This window comes from Lissotriton helveticus, chromosome 1_2 (genome assembly GCF_964261635.1).
Source record: "Lissotriton helveticus chromosome 1_2, aLisHel1.1, whole genome shotgun sequence".
Classification (NCBI taxonomy): domain Eukaryota; kingdom Metazoa; phylum Chordata; class Amphibia; order Caudata; family Salamandridae; genus Lissotriton; species Lissotriton helveticus.
Window position 1 is genome coordinate 4021925 of NC_136058.1, and position 20465 is coordinate 4042389.

General features: G+C 45.1%; 1 protein-coding gene across 1 annotated transcript in view; it reads left to right on the plus strand.

Annotated features, from left to right (window-relative positions):
* The window catches only part of AKNAD1 (AKNA domain containing 1), a 443510-nt gene that overhangs the window by 270962 nt on the left and 152083 nt on the right, over positions 1 to 20465 (plus strand). Inside the window, exons 14-15 of the mRNA XM_078673402.1 lie at positions 8620 to 8724; positions 8807 to 8911. Of these exons, the coding sequence (XP_078529528.1) occupies positions 8620 to 8724; positions 8807 to 8911 (210 nt within the window). The remainder of the gene's footprint in view (positions 1 to 8619; positions 8725 to 8806; positions 8912 to 20465) is intronic.

Here is a 20465-nt window from a genome sequence, read left to right on the forward strand (position 1 = left end):
CTAATGATCATGAAAAACTGGCTGAATTGAAATCTCAACTAGAAAACATCCTACAGGAAAGAATAAATAAAAGATGGGAAGTGAGTAAATCCTCTCAATTTGAATTCGGAGAAGCTGCAGGGAAGGTACTGGCGTGGAAAATAAGAGCAGAAAAAAACCTCAACTACATCAGAGAAATCAAGGTACCTGGAGAACTAGAAACAAGATCCACTAGCTCAGAGATAGAGAGAGCCTTCTTTGATTTTTTTGAGGAGATTTATAAGGAGAACCTCCCTAACGATCAGAAAGCAAGGGATAGTTGGCTAGAAGCCATAAACCTCCCAACTTTATCAATAAGTCAGAGCAACCTTTTGGAGGTTGAGATCACCGAAGACGAGGTCAAAAAAGCAATTCGCCACTCTAAAAAAGGAAAGGCGGCTGGTCCGGATGGACTGCCTGGAGAAATCTATAGATCTCTTGAAGATATAGTAGCCCCCGTGCTTACGACACTTTTCAATGGCATATTGATACACGGGAAGCAGCCCCCAAAAACTTGGGGAGAAGCTATAATCGTGCTCATCCCGAAACCAGGGAAATCAACATTGGACTGTGGGTCATACAGACCAATCTCATTACTCAATAACGATTATAAACTTTTCACAACAATCATATCTACAAGACTGGCTAGTGTCATTGGAAAAATAGTTCATCCTGACCAAAAAGGTTTTATCAAGGGCAGACAACTAGCGGAGCTTACATATGAAGCTGTGGGAGCTATAGATATCGCTACGGCTTTCTCTTTACCACTGGCCACATTAACCCTGGACGCAACTAAAGCGTTTGACAGGGTTAACTGGTTATATCTTAGCGATGTTTTGAAAAAATTCAACTTTGGGGAGAATTTTTGCAGGATAATCAAACAGCTATATAGCACTGCTTCTGCCAGGTTATTGGTTAATGGATCTCTAACCAAACCATTTGATATAACTAGAGGCACAAGACAGGGCTGCCCGCTTTCCCCTCTCCTATTTAATTTATACATCGAACCGTTCGCTCAGCTTTTAAGGGACGAGGCTAATATTCCATCTTTTAGCTTTGGAGAGTGGGAAAGGCGGGTGGCAATGTATGCAGATGACATTATGATTTTTACATCTGACCCAGTTAGAGCATACCCAGTAGTCATTCATCGGGCGGAAGAATTTGGACGAATATCGGGATATGACATTAATTCCAGTAAAAGTGAGATAATGGTTTGGAATATATCCAATATCCAGCTGGGGGCAAAAATATCCACATCGATGCGCTATTTGGGAATCAGAATAACTCAAGAAGTGGCGAGTATTGGGCAAACTAATTTGGAAAGGGTACACACTGAGACTAAAAAACTTTTAAAATCTTGGTCACATCTATCACTCTCAACTTTAGGCAGGGTAAACCTGGTTAAAATGTGTATCCTCCCAAAATTCACCTTTATTTTCAATTCTATTCCTATTGCCTTTGACCCAAAGATGATTGATAAATCTCAAAGAGAAATAAACTCTTTTATATGGAACTACAAAACCACAAGAATTGCGTGGAAAAAGTTAAGGAGAAGGAGAGAGAAAGGGGGCCTTGCATTGCCAGATTTATTGTACTATTCATGGGCATTCCAGCTATCACACTCAAGAATGCTTTTGAAGATGCCATCTAATCTTGCAACTGACTCCATGTATAAGGCTATGTTAATCGGGGCTAATCTAACATCGGATAGTTTCATGTTTAAATTTGGATGTCAGAAATTCTTTAAAAACATTAAATTAAAAATCGCACAATCATGGGCTAAAAATTGGTACAACGTCAGAAAGAAACTGGGTCTCTCATACTACTCCAACTACGCTCCCATTTGGGATTCACCAGGACTGCCACTTTGTCTGCGGGATAGTCTTTCCACCATAATAGAACAAACAGGTATCATAAGATGGGGTCAACTACTTAAAGAAGGCAACCTTATAGCATGGGATGAGCTACACGAACTGGTTGGTGTAGGGTTGTCAAGATTTAAATATATCCAACTAAATAGTTGGGTGAGATCTCAGACTCGTATTGACACCAACCTAGGGAAAACAAGCATAACAGAACAAAAATTGGTGGAAAGAGCTATGGGGGGAAAGGAGGTAACTATCTGGTATTGGCAGCTGTTGGAGAAAATCGATGGGGAATTCCAACTCCCAGATGATTTATGGGGAACGGCAATTGGTACCCCATGTGAGGAAAGATGGCAAAACTCTTTTTCTCTATTATACAAAACAGTAAAGCCTTCATGGTTAAGACGAAACCATCTATTCTCTGCATATCGTGCATATATAACCCCACTCAAACTATCTAAATTTTTACCAAATAAAAAATGCAACAAATGCAATTGGGCAGGGGCCTGTGACATACATATGTTTTTTGAATGTCCTGACATCCAAAAATTTTGGATTGAAGTGAAGGAAACGTTAAATTCTATCCTAAATACACCTCTAGAAATAACCCTTTCTCTCGTCATTTTTGGATTGGAAGATAACATCAAAGGAATGGCAAGGTCCTTTCTCTTCTACGCAATTTTACTGGCGAGAAGACAAATTTGTATAAATTGGGTAGAGAAAACACCTCCATTACACTCTCGGTGGCTTTCCTCCTTATATGAAACATCTAAAATGGACCTTAAAAGAACAACTAGTAAGAGGCACTTGGCTTTTTGGAACCTTTTAATTAACTGGAGATGAACCCGGGTTTTTTTTTTTTTTTCCCCCGGGTCCAATGATTATGCCTCTTATACTCCTGGACCAGGGCCAGTCAAGCAAGTCGCGTTAAAGGTCCTAATCAATCAATCAATCATAGACATTTATAGAGCGCTCTACTTACCCGGAGGGTCTCAAGGCGCTAGGGGGGGGTGCTGCTACTGCCCGAACAGCCAGGTCTTGAGCTTCTTCCTGAAGGCGAGGTGGTCTTGGGTCAGGCGCAGGTCGGTCGGGAGGGAGTTCCAGGTCTTGGCAGCCAGGTAGGAGAAGGACCTTCCTCCTGTTGTCGTTCTTCGGATGCGGGGGACGGCGGCGAGGGCGTGACTGGCTGATCGGAGGTGTCGTTTGGGAGCGTAGAAGTTGATGCGGTTGTTGAGGTAGCTCGGGCCTTGATCGTGTAGGGCTTTGTGTGCGTGGGTGAGGAGACGGAAGGTGATTCTCTTGTTGACCGGGAGCCAGTGCAGGTCTCTTAGGTGTCCGGAGATGTGGCTGTGTCGTGGGATGTCGAGGATGAGTCTGGCTGAGGCGTTCTGGATCCGTTTGAGTCTCTTCTGGAGCTTGGCGGTGGTTCCGGCGTAGAGGGCGTTGCCGTAGTCCAGTCGGCTGGTGACGAGGGCCTGGGTGACAGTCTTCCTGGTCTCGGTGGGGATCCACCGGAAGATTTTCCGTAGCATGCGCAGGATGTTGAAGCACGACGAGGAGACTGCGTTGACTTGCTTGGTCATGGAGAGGGAGGAGTCCAGGATGAAGCCCAGGTTGCGTGCGTGGTCTGTCGGTTTGGGTGCAGTTCCCAGGGCGGGGGGCCACCAGGAGTCGTCCCAGGCGGAGGGCGAGGATCCCAGGATGAGGACTTCCGTCTTGTCCGAGTTCAGCTTCAGGCGGCTGGTCGACATCCACTCGGCTACTTCTTTCATTCCTTCGTGGAGGTTGGCTCTGGCGGCGGCGGGGTCGTTGGTAAGGGAGAGGATCAGCTGGGTATCGTCGGCGTAGGAGATGATGTTCAGGTTGTGTTGGCGTGCGATGGCCGCGAGGGGGCTCATGTAGACGTTGAAGAGGGTTGGGCTCAGCGAGGATCCTTGGGGTACGCCGCAGATGACTTCGGTGGCCTTTGATTTGTACGGAGGTAGGCGGACTCTCTGGGTTCTTCCGTCGAGGAAGGAGATGATCCATTCCAGTGCCTTCTCCTGGATTCCGACGTCGTAGAGGCGCTGCACTAGGGTGCGGTGGCAGACGGTGTCGAAGGCCGCGGAGAGGTCTAGGAGGATGAGCGCCGCTGTTTCTCCGTTATCCATCAGGGTTCGGATGTCATCGGTGGCAGCGATGAGGGCGGTCTCGGTGCTGTGGTTGGCTCGGAAGCCAGACTGTGAGGGGTCGAGGGATCCGTTCGTCTCAAGGAAGGCGGCCAGCTGCTTGTTGACGGTCTTCTCGATGACTTTGGCTGGAAACGGGAGGAGCGAGATGGGGCGGTAATTCTTCAGTTCGGTGGGGTCCGCTGTTGGTTTCTTGAGTAGAGCGCTGAGTTCGGCGTGCTTCCAGCTCTCAGGGAAGGTGGCGGTGTCGAATGAGGTGTTGATGATGTCCCGCAGGTGGGGTGCGATGACAGCGTCGGCCTTGTTGAAGACGTGGTGAGGGCAAGGGTCGGTCGGAGATCCGGAGTGGATGGAGTTCATCGTGCGGACGGTGTCTTCGGTGCTGATAGGAGTCCAGGCGCGGAGGGTGGTGGTGGGGGGCGGTGGTTCGGTTGAGTCGGGCGTGGCGTTCGTCGGTTGGGTGTTGAAGCTGTTGTGTATGTCCGCGATCTTGTTGTGGAAGTAGGAGGCGAGGGAGTTGCAGAGTTCTTGCGATGGGGTGATGTCGTTGTTTCCGGCGTTGGGGTTGGAGAGCTCTTTCACGATGTTGAAGAGTTCCTTGCAGTTGTGTGCGTTGTTGTCCAGTCGGTCCTTGAATGCAGTTTTCTTGGTGTCGCGGATCAGCTGGTGGTGCTTCCGGGTGGCAAGCTTGAGGGTGGTCATGTTGTCCGGTGTTGGCTCCCTTCTCCAGGCTTTCTCGAGGGCTCGGCAGTTCTTCTTGGAGCTCTTGAGTTCGTCGGTGAACCATGGGGCCTTCTTGCTGCTGGGTCTGCTGGGCGGGGTCTTCAGTGGGGCGAGTACGTCCGCGCAGTTGCTGATCCACTTCGTGAGGTTGTCGGCGGCCTGGCTGGGGTTCGCTGAGCTGGCGGGAGGGTGCTGGCTCAGGGCAGCGGCGAGCTGGTCGGCTGTGATCTTGCTCCAGCTTCTTCGGGCAACCTGTTGCTGGTGGTGGTGGGTCGTCGTTCTTCTGAAGGTGAAGTGGACGCAGCTGTGGTCCGTCCAGTGGAGTCCAGTGGCGTGGCTGAAGGTGATGTCTTTGCTGGATGAGAAGACGGCGTCGAGTGTGTGTCCGGCGAGGTGGGTGGGGGTGGTCACCAGCTGCTTGAGTCCGAGGTTGGCGAGGTTGTCCAGCAGGGTGGTGGTGTTGCGGTCCTTGTTGTTCTCCAGGTGGAAGTTGATGTCCCCCAGGAGGATGTAGTCAGCGGAGGGGAGGGCATGCGGGCTGACGAAGTCGGCGATGTCCTCGCTGAATCGTGTGCGTGGTCCAGGGGGTCGGTAGATGAGGGTGCCTCTGAGGGTGGTCTTCGGGTCGGTGTGGATCTGGAAGTGTAGGTGTTCGGCGGTGGTCAGGATGTCGTCTGTGCTGGTCGTGATGCGGATGGTGTCCCTGTGGATGATGGCGATGCCTCCTCCTATCTGGTTGGCAGTGCGGTCCCTCCGGGTGATCTTGTAGCCCTCTGGGATGGCGATGGCGATGTCGGGAGCTGAAGAGGCGTTCATCCAGGTCTCCGTGAGGAAGGCAACGTCTGGTGCTGTGGTGTCGATGAGGTTCCAGAGTTCGATGGCGTGTCTGTGGACTGAGCGGGTGTTGAGCAGGATGCACTTCAGGTGGTTGGTGCTGGTGTTCGTCTTGGCGGGTGCTGGTGCGAGGCAGGTCCGGATGCAGGTGAACTTGCAGGACTGGCAGATGAAGGGTCCGTGGGTGCGTCTCGGGGTGGCACGGTAGCATCCCGGGGCTCGTCCGTCGTTGAGTGCGATGAGGGTGGCGGCGTCGTACGTCCGGCGGGTGGGCTGGGGTCTGCGGAGTTGAAATACAGGTTGAAATACACCTAGATGGAGCAAAAAGCAACTATAATTCTTCCTATGGGACATCTCTACTACCAATATATCAAATCACGTCTACAAGCCGTGCAAGGTGGTTGGTATGCTCCCTATTGAAGAAAAGGCAAATGAGGACAAAAAAAAAAAAAAAACAAGCTAGTACTTGCCATGTAGACCTCCAGCCACCAGATGTCCTCATATCTAAGCAAGAAACATAAACTCCCTTCTATTCCAACATCTTCAATTGCCAAAAATCAAAGGGTATAACCTATGGATTGATTTCTTACCTAATACCTCGTATGTATGCACAACATGTCTTGCCCTGCTGTCAGTGTCACTATATGACCTTCAAAATGTAATACAAGTACCACTTATTTCTAGATTTTACTATGGAAAGGAAGTTCTAAATGGTGCTTCAAAGACTCAGCTTGCTTCACTGAAGGCCTTCGAGGTATAAAGGGGTGATGGGTCCACCTTCTGCACAGTTGGCAAGCTAGTCGTGGGAGATAGTCGCTTTGACCACATCACTCCTACTTGGATTGCTCTTAGGTGGCTACATTTCAAAGCATGCTGCATCCTCAAGGTAGCCTGTCTTACTCACAAAGTGCTTGACTTGTGGACCCCTAACTATCTTGCCTAGAAATTCACTCTTTCTGGTGATAGATGCTCCCTGTGAAGTTCTGACTTGATAATTCTGGAGCCACCCAGATTCAAGAAAGAGAGATTCTATTCTTGCTCCTTCACTGTAGATGCTTCCAGGATCTGGAACTCTCTATCAGTAGAGTTACACACAAACCCCTCTTCTGTGGTCTTCAAGAAGAGTTTTAAATCGCTTTTGTTCAATAGATACCTAATGCACTTCCTGGCCATACTTATTTAACGAGAACAGTTATATAGTCCCTCCATAGCGGTCAGTCTACTGGCTTTCTTTTCTTTCTTATTACATATATTGAACTTTTCTAATTTTAGGATTGCATTATCTCGACTAACAGTAGTTTCACATTGAGAGGTGCCTTCCCCATCTAATATACCAGGTTAAACTCTCTTACCTGAAACCTCTACTCTCTTCTTTAAACTTTTTCGGACAGAAAATGTAACACCTTCAGGTGCAGTTCAGTCTGGGACCAATCTTTGCATCTATACATTAGTCTTTGGAGTGTCTTCATTGCTGAAAACCAGGTACCCGGAGAGGGTATCAATAATGCTTCAGCCCCTAAGCTGTTGAAAACCGTCAGAATTTGCCAACTCAGCCTGAGGTGACTCCCTAAGACACCAGCAAAGCATTCCAAAAAAATCCAACCAATTGCATATAAGCTCTGTGCCTCATAGAGATATAAGTCTTTCAACAGCACAGTCTGCTGCAGGACAAGTGCTGTGCCACTTAGCCGCACTGTCTGAGAAAAGCCTAAGAGCCATCCAGCTCCTTTTAGACACATTCAGTGCTTAATTTGAGCAGGTGCTTTCCGTTGCTCAGCACCGGCACTTCTTTCACAGGGCCGGGGCTACAATTTCTGACCCTGCAGGTGGTGGTCTCAATATTAATTGTTCAAATTCAAAATAAAAATAATAACATACATTGCATGGTGACTGGCTGGTAAATGTTCATTAACAGGCCAGCATACGCCTGCCCAGGCAGGCATGATTGTGTCATGCTGATCACAAATCCAAAAAGTAATTGACAAACTATGTCTTTCATTCTATTCCCCCAGTCTGCTGCACCCTGCCACTGCCTGAGCCTAAGCCTCCCATTGGATAATTGTAGCTGGGGGCTGGCTCATGACGGAGTTGAGGCAAGGAAGCTGTGAGAGCGCATTTGGAACTTGGAAGTGAGGGCTCTTGAGGAAGAATAAACAAAAGTAAGTGTGGACTTTCCACTTGCTGCGTAGCCAGAGTAGCATATCCTGCAGCCCTGCATTGCTGCTATCCTCAACGTGCTCAATGCGGCTGTGGCCCAACACAACTGTTGTGCACCATGGCGTCACCTGTAGAATCTGTGCGCTGCACCCCAGCATGGTAATTGCTGAGCGTGCTTGAGTCCAGTAGGCACCACAGCCATATTTACACACATTTAAACTACTTTTTGCCTGGCTCTGGTTAGAAAGAACAGTTTTTCAAAGGTCTAAATATTTCCACTCTCTTCCCCAGGGTCTCATGAGGCACTGACGTAAACGCGTTGAGATTTCTTTTAAAACATCTGGGACGAGGCACCGCTTGAAATCACTCTGCAACCCCTACAATGTTAAGGGTGTGAATAGCAGACCTTTATCGTAGTATGTTGAGCTAATACCCATGCTAAAAGCTATTTAACAAGGTTGCTTATATTGTCACCCCTTCATTTTTGGTGGCATTTAGTTAAGAAATGTTTAGTATTTTTATATATTTACCCGGACCTAACCTATTTAACTCCTAACTGGACTGTTTTGTGCGTGTTGATTTTCTTTTATCCTCCAGCCTCTTTTTAGAGCAAGTTTAATTCCTGGAAAGCGACCAAAAGGACAGTCTCATGATATGGAGGAAATGATTTGCTTAACTTCTGTGTGCATATACGTGTGTGTGGGCAATGTTAGGGCTCCGTTTATTTCCACCTCATCCTGGCTAATCACTTCCTTGTTAGTTGTGTGGACTCTATTCAAAGTCACTCAATTAAATCAGCCTGACAATATCTATATGTTAATAATTTTATTGTTGTCTCTCTTGCTGTTGCTTAGGTAGTGCTATTGAAGATGCACCATACTCTTATTCACGTATTACTGCACAGAAGAGCATAGCCAGGAAACAAAGGTCAGCTGCAGAAAAAGAACACAAACCTAAAGGTAAAATAAGAAGTAGAACATTGTTGTGTTTACAATTTGAAGAGTACATCCTACCTCATTGTTGATTCTTTTTTCATTTTAGGTCAAAGCAATGGGGACCTGTTTGGTTACAAAGATCAAAAAGATCTTAGAAAATTTAATGACTTTGTTCTGTCCTATGCACTGAGCAGAAATTCCATCCCATCAAGTGAGTAAATGATGTAACAAAAGCCATTATAGTCAAATGAACACTGTTCTTACGTATCAAATGCCTGCAAAATATAGCACACTGTAATGGATGTGAAATGAAAAATGTCCATGTTTATATGTTGATTCAGACTTATGATCAATTGGCTGTCTATTTAGACTGGGGTGCTAAATATGTGGTACTTACCTGATGTTTCAACTATTATAGGTTCAGTATTTCTAGTGGATGTAGAGCACCAGCACAATAAAGTGAAGTGAAACAAGCAGTCCAGCAGCTGCTGTACTCCTTGCGTTAACTTCACTTAAGTAATGTGACAATACTATATCACTCTAAGCCCAAAGGAATGATAGAATTCTGTTATTACCCCAGAAATTAGCCGGCTACTGTCAATACTATTTTCAAAGCTGAAGTGAAGGCATATACGGGTGTGATAAATGTAACAAATTGAAGCAGAAAGAAACATGCACACATATTGGTTGGGATGTATGACGTTTAAACGCATGCTTTTACAACACATGCCATTACGACGCAGGTCTTACAACTTGCGTTGGGGGGCGCTGGATAGTGAATAGTTTAATTTACCAACTCCAGTCCCCGTGGATAGTAGGGAAGGTGCTGGATAGTAATTAAACTATTCCCTATCCTATAGCGCCCCCCAGCGCAATGCGTTGTAATAACTTGCGTTGTAAAAGTTGCGTCGTAATGGTAGTGCATTGTAAAAGTTGCGTTGTAAAGGATGTTCCCCATTGGTTGTAGTTGAGTATACAAATCAAACTTCTCAGCATCTCTCTGACAAACAAAGCACATTTAAAATGTTCACTGAGCTGCATTCAGAAGCTAGCAAGAGGGGTCATAGACTCAAATGCTATCTCTTGACATTTGTGATATTAACAGGGCAAGAGTTTGAATTTAAGCAGGACCAACACAGCCTTTCTTCCTTCTGAGGCTGATATATTAAGTACTATTAAAATGGGAAATAGTAACAGTTGTTCTTTACAGCAACAACAACAGCAAAACTCGTGGTATTAAACTGTTCACAAAGAACAAGTCATCATGGCCTCCTCAACTCCTTTCTCCTACTATTTATTACTTACTAGGTAAGGGCCCCCACCTCCCAACCAGGCTCCAGACGACTCAGCATAACCAAACTTAAATAATTTTTGAGCTCTACTCTCCACCTTCCACCCAATTTGTCCCTCCCATGGGCAATGAATTAGGAGAAGACTCACCACACTTCTTATTTCTTTTATCTGCATCCCACAGACAGACATCATGTGAGCCTGACGATTTCAGGTCTGCAGCATTCTGAAGTCTATGGGAAACTTTAGGTAAGGTCTGGGGTTACTGGGCACTCTGGAGGGAGATCCAGGCCTTCCTCTCTGGCCCCATGTCAGGTATGGTGGAACTCTGGGCATTCATCTAGGAACCGATTTGAGATCTTGTAAAACACTCTATTTGTGTCTTGGCATGCAGTTGTGAGGGGCAGGGCCTTTCCGGCTTTTGTCACTATCAAAAAAAAGGAATTTATTTTCTCCTCACATTTTAGGGTTGATGTTTTTAATTGTGGAGTTTGAAAGGGAGAGATCATTTAGTCCTGGCAAGTGTTAAGGGGAGACTTTTCCCCCGTGTCAGTGTTTCCCAGGGCGGCTTCGGAGTCTGTAGCTACTGACCTTGTCTATGCCTTTGTGCTTCTGGGTAGCGCACTCCGTGCATCCATGTGCTTTTGGCAGCCACCAGAGGTAGGCACCAGAGGTGTTCCTCCAATTCAAGCCTTCTGTGGACATTCCTGGGGAAATATTCCCCACCCATCCTCACTCACTCCTTGGGGTCTCCTTTAGCATGTGTGCGTCCACAGCCCTGTCCTCAAGCGAGCGGGGACGTGCTGCAACATTGTTTTAAGATGTTCAGCAGGAGCTGTTAAGGTACAGAGCCTGGTCTTAGCACAGCTTAGACCACACCACCAACATTCTTACCATTATTATTGTGAGGAACAAATATATATAAATATATATATATATATACACTAGCAGCCCGTCCCGACCTTGTCTGTGAGCAATCAGGCTTCCCCGACCCCCGCCTGCCCCGACATGACCCCCGCCTGCTCCGACATTGCCCAGCAGCCCGGGCCCCCGGCCGCTCCGTCCCCCGCCTGCCCCGACCCCCACCTGCCCCGACATTGTCCCCCGGATGTCACAAAGGCCCAGTGTTGAGGCGCTCTGCATTAATGTCCATGGCAGATGCTGTAAGTCCCCGTCCCCCACCTGCCCCAACCCCCGCCTGCCCCGACATTGTCCCCTGGAGCCTTTCCTTAGCCGATGTAAATTGTACCCTTCTGTTTTGCTGTAACTCCCAGTCCCCCGCCTGGCCCGACATTGTCCCCCGGAGCCTTACCTCAGCCAATCTAAATTCTATCCTTCTGTTTTGGTGTAAGTCCCCGTCCCCCGCCAGCTCCGACCCCTGCCTGCCCGACATTGTCCCCCGGAGGCTTACCTCAGCCGTCGCTCCTTAGTTCACCGCTCCTCCTCCTGTTTTGGTGTAAGTCCCCGTCCCCCGCCTGCCCCGACCCCCGCCTGCCCGACATTGTCCCCCGGAGCCTTACCTTAGCCGCCGCTCCTCATTTCACCGCTCCTCCTCGCCGCTGGTCACCGCTCCTCCCGCCGGTCCGCTGCTCCTCACCTCCTCCCCCGCGCCATGTTCGCCGTTCGTCACCTCTCCTCCCCCGCGCCATGTCCGCCGCTCCTCCTCGCACTCCTGGACGCGGCACCTCCCCGCGCTCCTGACGTCAGCACGCAGGTCGCGGCCGGCGCTACTTCGAGGGGACTACTTTTTTTTATAATGTTAATTTTTTAAATATAACGTATTTTTGAACTTTATATAGCCTATGTCCATCTGCACACCCTGAGGATTACAACAATGTATCGGGTGTGTGGATTGGCGCTGTGGTTCCCGAGTTTACCCGCCTCAAAGCCTCAAAGTTCTTCCTTTATAATAGTAGTATAGATAGATATATAGATATATATATATATATATATATATTGCTGTAGCAAAAAGTTTCTTCACTCAAGAAGACGCCGCACACCACTTCGAATTGCGCTTAGTTTCTTTATTCTCCTGTAGGTTTTCCCCACCATCAGGGGAAAACCTACAGGAAAATACAGAAACTAAGCGCAATTCGAAGTGGGGTGCGGCGTCTTCTTGAGTGAAGAAACTTTTTGCTACAGCAATTACTAGCGAGGTTGTTCCGATCCTCGCCGCCAGCACCGGCCAAAAGCTGCTCCCCCCGCTTGGGACATTTGCTGGTATATATATATATATATATATATATATCTGTAACACCAGGTCCCTTGATCCTCGGGACTCGTTTCCCAAATGAGAGCACTCAAGGCCTCTTTTGCGTGGTTTTGCCAAGATTTATTTCAAATTGCTTTGCAGTTTTGGCAAGGTTACAAACGCGTTTCGGCGTTGCCGCCTTCGTCAGTGTAATCCCGCATACTTTTTTTCAAGTGATTTAAATAAAATTCAAGGTGACTTCCTTGTCACGTGCATAAAACATAAACATAAAAAACGGCACAATTCATTTGATTCCATCATGTTTCATGGCGGCCATCTTATAATGGGTAAATAATATATGTGATTAATTACGAAAGATACTACATTACAGCATTTCATTGCTCATCTTGGACACTCATATACTTCATAATTCTTTATGTATACGAAAATCAATTTATAGGTAGTGCCCATGATAGTTTGAGTAATATTATTTTACATATTACCGGTCGCCTATCATATCAGTACCGTTACTTCGTTAGGTCCCTCAACATTATGTTTAGAGTCCCATCGAATGGTTCACGGATTTGTGACAAATTGATTTCACTAAGTGTGGTTTCTCCAATCTTGCCCTGAATGGGCTTGATCCACAACATTTTTTATATTTCATTATCACATTTATCATTAGTAAGATCAAATTATTTCATTCACATTCTCGGTGGGCAGATATAATATTTCTGTGTGTTGGTAAATTACTTTTCTCAAAATTGTCTGTGTCTCTGTTCATACAATTATTATGGATGATAACGATTCAGATATGTGTCCACATTTCTTCCTCGTTATTCATCCCTCCTGGGGTCTTGGTCTGGAGCTGAATGTACCTAGATTCTAGGGTTCGTAACTTTTTTACCCAGTTGCCTCCTCTTTCAGTTCTTGTTAGTTGGTCCAGGGCGAAAAAGGTGAGTAAATTACTGTTGCTTTTGTGCATTGCCTCGAAATGTCGGGCTACCGGGTAGCATTGGTCTCTTGTGGTAATGGCCCTCATATGTTCCAAAACCCTGAGTTTGGTCTGTTTAACTGTGCTCCCTATGTACTTTTTTCCACATGGGCACATCAGGCAGTACACTGTGTATTCAGAATTGCAATTAAGTAATTTGTTTATCTTGGTTTTGTTCATTTTCCCTGGTACATGGTATTCCTTAACCTTGTGTGAGTTCTTACAGGCCTTGCATTTCATGCAGGGAAAGAAACCTAAGACTGTTGATTTTCTCCTCTTTCCGCACTCATAATGACTATTGACTAAGTGATCCTTGAACAAATTCCCTTTTCTGTAAGAGATGAGGGGATGGCTAGAGAGTGATTTACCTATCACAGAGTCTGTCTTCAGGATTTTCCAATTCCTCCTCATGATGTTGAAGACCTCTGGAGATTTTTCTGAGTAGTCTGTGATCATTCTGATTTCTGATTTATCTACTCTAGGTTTGTCTATCAGTAGATCATTTCTCCCTACTGTATCACTCTTTTTCTCAGCTTGGTCAAGAACCCCTTCACAGTATCCTCTCTGTCTGAATCTTTTTCTGGATTCCCCTCTCGCTTTCTCAAATTCTTTATGTGATGAGCAGTTGCGTTTCATACGCAAGAACTCCCCCAGTGGGATGTTGTTAACTACACTCCGCGGATGATAGCTTCCTGAGTGTAGAATTGTGTTACCTGCTGTGGGCTTGTGGTAGACTGCAGTTTGAATGGTCTCATCTTCGACATAGACCCGAAGGTCCAAGTAGATGACTTCATTCTTACTCATACTGTATGTGAAGCTGAGATTCTGGCTGTTGTTGTTAAGATCTCTTATGTACTCTTCAGCTTCACTTTGTGTCCCCCGCCATACCAAAAATAAATCATCGATATAGCGGGTCCACAACATGATGTTGTTCATCCACCGTTCATTCTCTCCCGCCCAGGCCACGTGCTTCTCCCACCAGCCCATGAAAAGATTCGCGTAGCTGGGGGCGAAGCACGTGCCCATCGCAGTCCCCTGGAGTTGTAAATAGAGCTGCCCTGAGAATAAAAAGATGTTATTTTTCAAACAGAAGCTAGTTAGTTCCAATAGCATTTCATTATGTCTCTTAAATTTCAGAGGTCTTTTATCTAGGAAACTTTTCATTGCCAGTAGTCCGTCTTCATGTCTAATCGACGTATAGAGACTTGCAATGTCCAGTGTAATTAGGATCATGTCCTCCTCCCACTTTACACCTTGGATGATTCTTAAAAAATCTTTCGTGTCTTTCAAATATGAACTGAGATCCTTGACAAATGGGGAGATGAAACTGTCAATATAGGTAGAAGTTTTCTCTAATAAACTATCCTTCGCTGACACGATAGGTCATATATATATACATTTGCCGCTCTCCACTCCCAAGCAGATGGTCATCCACAGGAATAAAGCACTCGCGGGGGCCGTTTGAATCCGTTTATTTCGAGACAAACACAGCAACCAGCAAACAGACGCGTTTCGGTCGTAACCTTCGTCTATGTTTACCGAAGCATCACACAAATCATAATTTAACCAGTGCGTGTGGAAATCGACATAGGACAATCAATACTCGAATAGAGAGAAAGAGAGGAAAGGCATGAGCGCCATCTTAACATGCCTATGACCTAATGAAGCTATATAGGTTAACATGTAGAGCTTGATAAATAAAAAGCAACTGCAGTTCCAACAATATAAATCACCAACTCGTGATCCAATGAATCAAGCCCACAGATTGGCATAACCTCGGGAACAGAAAATGTTCCAGACTTCCACAAACACAATCCCTGGCAATCATGCAACATTCAGTGAAGCGTATACATTAATAATCAAGGGAAAGCAAATATACAAAAAATTAAACAAAAAATTATTGAACTACTGTGCATAGATCTAATCGCATAATCGACATACTCAGTTTACATAGCAATATGGAGACAAAATAGGTAAAGGACTGTAAACAGTTGCATTCAATACAGACAGATAATTATTCACCTAAATGTACTGCAAGTTCTTCATGCATATTGAGTCCCCCAGGCACCTTTGTTTGTAAATCAATTATATACCTGGACTCTAATCTGCGAAGCTTAATGAGTCTATCACCCCCTCTAGGATTAATGGGAACATGATCTAGGCCAAAGTAGCTTAGAAGGTCCCTGTTGCGTTGATGAACTTGGTTAAAATGACGCGCAACAGGATATGTTTCGTCAAAATTTGCAATCGCTCTCATATGATCCAATATCCTTATTTTCATGGGGTGAACAGTACTCCCTACATAATGTAGGCCGCAGGGACAATAGAGACAGTAAACACTGTAGGGTGTGGTGCAGGTGAGGAATTTGTTGATCTTTCTCCGCAGGCCTACCTTTGGAATGTCATAGGACAGCACCCGTTTGCTCGATTTGCAGGCCTTACATTTCCCGCAGGGGAAAAAACCTTGCATCGCACCAAATGGGGATTTAGGGATATCTGTCTGATGACTTTGGACCAGTTCATTTTTTATAGATCTTGCCTTCCTGAACGTGATTAAAGGATTGGAAGGAAGATCTGCTGTCAGCCACTCATCAGTCTGTAGAATATGCCAGCTTTTCCTCAAGGTATTTTTGAGAAAAGAGGCATTTCTAGAGTAGGTGGTAATAAATCGAAACCTGTTCCCAGAACTATGGTTGGTTTTCATATCTTTCTTCTTGAACAGGTTCTCCCGCTTTATGGTATTAGCTCTTTCATAGGCATTAGATAGTATGTCTGAGCTGTACCCCCTGATTTTGAAGCGTTCAATACTTTGTTTGGCTGCAGTTTGAAATTCCTCGTCATCAGTACAATTTCTTTTAATCCTCAGGAGCTCCCCATAGGGGATGCTCCGAATAAGATTAGAAGGATGACTGCTGTTCGCTACCAATACAGAATTGCCGGCAGTCGTCTTGCGGAATAACCTACTTTTAAGTTCTCCACCCTCAATATAGATGTTCACATCGAGATAATTAACAGATGTTTCGCTCACTTCTCCTGAAAATTCAAGATTGACCTTATTCTGATTAAGAATCTCAATGTATTCCCTGGCTGATTCAGGGGTGCCATTCCAAACGATGAATAAATCATCGATAAAGCGATGCCAACTTATCACTTTCTCAGACCAGGATGTATTAATGGCCCCCCAGGCCACCTGCTCCTCCCACCAGCCAACTAACAAGTTCGCATAGCTGGGGGCGAAGCAGGTGCCCATTGCCGTGCCCGACAACTGTTTGTATAACTGGGACTGAAAAAGAAAGATGTTATTGGATAGGCAAAAGTGAGCAAATTCTAGTATCATGGTACTGTGTAGAGTAAATTTCAAAGATCGTTGGTCCAAAAAATGTTTCATGGCTTCCAGGCCATCATCATGTTTTATCGATGTGTAAAGACTTTTGATGTCTAATACCAACATCGTGTAGCCTTCCTCCCATTTCAAGAATGACAATTTCTCCAAAAAGTCTGTAGTGTCTCGTATGAAGGATTTCAATGTTTGTACAAAGGGTAACAAATATATATATATATTTATGCTGTGCATATATACTCCCTCTATTATTCAGTTCTTCAATTTAAATATTTACCCAAACAAGGAGAGGCTGATGCTGGAATTTGTTGCAGATAGCATTATGGGTCTTTTCTACTGTGATACATGGAACCTTTTTCAGCAGGGTGTCTTTAGTGCTTCTTCATGGATCACAGAAAACATTCTCGAAGACGTGTCACCGCGCTAGGAAGGACAATTTGGACAGAAACAGGCTTAGGGAGGAAGACTCTGCTCTTCCTCATCCTCCTCCTCCTAAACGTGGTCTTTCTGAAGAACAGATGCAGCTTCTGCCACCCTCTTTATCAGAAGCCTTCCAGAGTTCAAGAGACATTTCAAGTAGTTGCTATTCTCCATCTTCACTTCTGTCCCTTAACATATCATCACCATCTTCTGTTCAACCTTGGTCTCCTAAATATGATAATGAAGAAATGCAAATGGCAGAATCTGTTACAAACGGCAAGTTCATGCAAAAAAGTATGTTTTTCTGTCCTTTTCAAGTATCTGGCTATTAACATTCAAGTATCTATGGAAGATGAACAACCGAGTACCGGTTCTGCAACGTTTCAGCCATTATAGTATCATCCACCACCTTGTTTTGGGATGATAACAGAAAGAAATGGAAGACTGGAAAGGGACTGAAAGGAACCACAGAAAGAAGACAGTTGTAGCGGAGTGCAAGGCGTAACTGAAGAAGGGGCTGCAGGTTTGAATCTTACAGTGAGAGCTTCTATGGATATCTGGTGTATGCATCACGGTTTTTCGAACCATCACAACAGCCATCCAAGAATGTGTTGACTCTTCTGGCTTGTTTTCAAATACGAAAATGCAGGCAATATTCCTTTCAGATGTTACTTGCAGCATCCTATAAGCTTCAGCTTTTTCTACAGTTGCTAATGTGGCTCAAAGATTGGATAGCAAAGGGTACAACAAATCTGGGTTGTTGCATGTGTTTTTTTCTGGTAACCATTTGATTGGGGATCAACCTGAAGACATGATTCGCAGGGCTTTTACAAACCAAAAACACACGTACATATTCAAAGCCCATGTTATTACATCAGATCCTCCATGCAGGCCATTCCAGAAGTGGCACCAAAGAAGTTTCCAATTTCAAGCAGGGGTATATAAATGTAATATCAGTCCTTTACATTCAGCCCTCTTGTCCTCCTCCTCTTCCTGTACCCAAGAAGTGATCCTGACTGTGCCAGCATCGCAGTAGCGGATGGTGGGGATGTTGGGGTGGGGGGTGCGTTTAATATTTGCACCAAGTTTGGCAAGAAATATGTCAGATACCTGGGTACAGTAATAATAATTCAAAGAGATGCCTCTAGATTCAGACCCATTTGCAAGTTATGCTTGGGATCCAATCAAACACAGACCATTGACACATGAAACTTCAGTCTGCTGGCAAATATTGCAATCGATCTTATTCTAAAAGTTACAGGAGGGAAAAATCTTCAATTCCAGGGCAAAAGTCATCAGGATAATAATACATTTAAAGAGACTGAATCACTTCCTGAATAAAACTCATTGCAACAGATAATTCCATTAATGCCTCCAGGGCAACGGATGGTGGCGCTGGACCTTCAGGACGGCTGCCTTCAGATCCTCATATTCCCACCTCATTAGATATTGTGTGTCGGTTCCCCATTGGCAGTTTAAGGTTCTCCCCTTCTGCTTGATGTCCTCTAGAAGTATTTTCACGAAGGTCCTTCAGCACATCAATGGATTCCTAGTGTATCCTTCTTCAGACCATGGCCGGACTGGGAACACAAAGCAGCCCTGGCAATTGAGTTAGAATTGTCCTGTGTGGGGTGGGGTTAGTGCTAGTGAGAAGCACTGCTGCTGCTTTTGTTACAGGGGGCTGATATTGCAGCACTGCCGCAAAACTGTCTCCCAGTGACAAAACCAGCCCCCACCTCTCAAAAAACGGCCCCAACCCTTTCAACCCACCAGGAAAACACCCAGTGCCCACTACAGCCAGTCCGGCTCTGACTGAACAATGGGCTAACCCATTTTTCATCAAAGGCCATTGCCCAGAAACACTCAAATATGATAAGTCAAACATTGTAACATCACCAGAAGTCCCATTGTGTTCTTACTCAAGATCTAGAGTTTATTGGAGACCGATTTCAAACTCATCTAAGAAATATATGCCTTCCACAACTGAGAGCTACCAAACTATGCCAACCTCTGCACAGTCTAGCAATCTCAGTTTTTTGTCATGATTTGGGACCTATCTTCAATGAACCTGAAATATCTGACACGCGGATTAACAGTGTTTGGGAGGAGTTACAGCGGTGGATGATTCTTTCAAACATTGGCAGGGGAATTCCTTTGTCTCTATCCTCCCGGCTTTTCCTGACAAGGGATGTGAGGCGCCTGGGCCACACTTGTGACTTCTAGAGGTCCTGTTTATCAAACTGGACGTAGATAAGCACAGTTTATTAATGTGTTTTTTTTATTTTCCGCGTCTTCTACAGTCAGGTCCTTATGTTGAGGATGGATAACAGGATAATAAATTCTTACCGTCAACAAGCATTCAGGGACAGGTTTTCATTTCCTGGCAGCCTTGAAATACAAGAAAATCAGTTGGGCAGAGACACACCTAATCTCTCTCAGCAACTTACATTCGGTGAAAGGAGAATGCAATAACAGACAAGTAAAGAAGAGCACTTCCTCTTTCCCATGAGTTTTTGTTTTGCTTTTCATACATTCATCTTTTTACCTCACCAAACAATACTCTTCTGGCAAGGATCCTGTGCAGGTTACTGAAGGAGGGTCTTAGTAGATACGTGTGCAAACATGTCCATGACCTCCACTCCTCCTATACGCATTTCCCTTTTTTCCATTAATAGCCAAGCTTCTGTCTCTTCTTCAGTAGTAGTGGTAGATCTGGTGTTGGTGGCTCCCTCTTGGCTGAGCATCAGTTGGTTTCCAATACTGAGGATAGTGTCCAAAGTGGCAGTGAATTTCCAGTGAATTATTGCCCGCTTCACGTTCTTACGTTCTCCACTTGTGGCATGGTGGTTAGGGTTGGAAAAGGTTAAGACTTTCCAGTAGCAATCTCAGTGCAGAAATCTCAGTGTTCATCCATTAGATGCTCTTATGGTCAACACTGGTGTTTATTTTCTAATTGGGGTCTGAATCCATCAGATTGTGAATTAAACTAGATTTTACCATTCCTTAAGGATTGTCAGTTGCCACTTTAAGGGTACGATGTACAGCAATAAGGGCAGCTAGAACTCCTTGGGGAATTGCTGAAATGGAATCCTTGGGTAATAGACTGTTGAAGGGTGTTTCTTTGCTTAGGCGCCCTGTAAACCCAATAGTACCTTTATAGGCTTTCCCATTGGTTATTAAGGCATTAAATACACCTCCTTTGAACCTCTTTCTCTTTCTGTTGTGAAGCTCAAATATTTTACTCTAAACATTTTATTTTTGGTAGCTATAACATCTACATTTTGGGAGAATTGCATTCTTTGTCTATTCGACCCCATATTTGAGGACTTTAAAAAATTAAAAAAATTAGACCCAGGTTTTGTCCTAAATTAGTGTCTGCTTTTCATCAGGCACAGAACCAGGTTCTTTGAAGACATTAAATTAAAACCAGGGTTTGTTTTAAATGAGTGCCTGCTTTTCATCAGAAAGAGGAGACTTCTCATGTATTTGTTTCTCTGGCAACTCTGATCTCAGCCCAGCAGAAGAGTCTA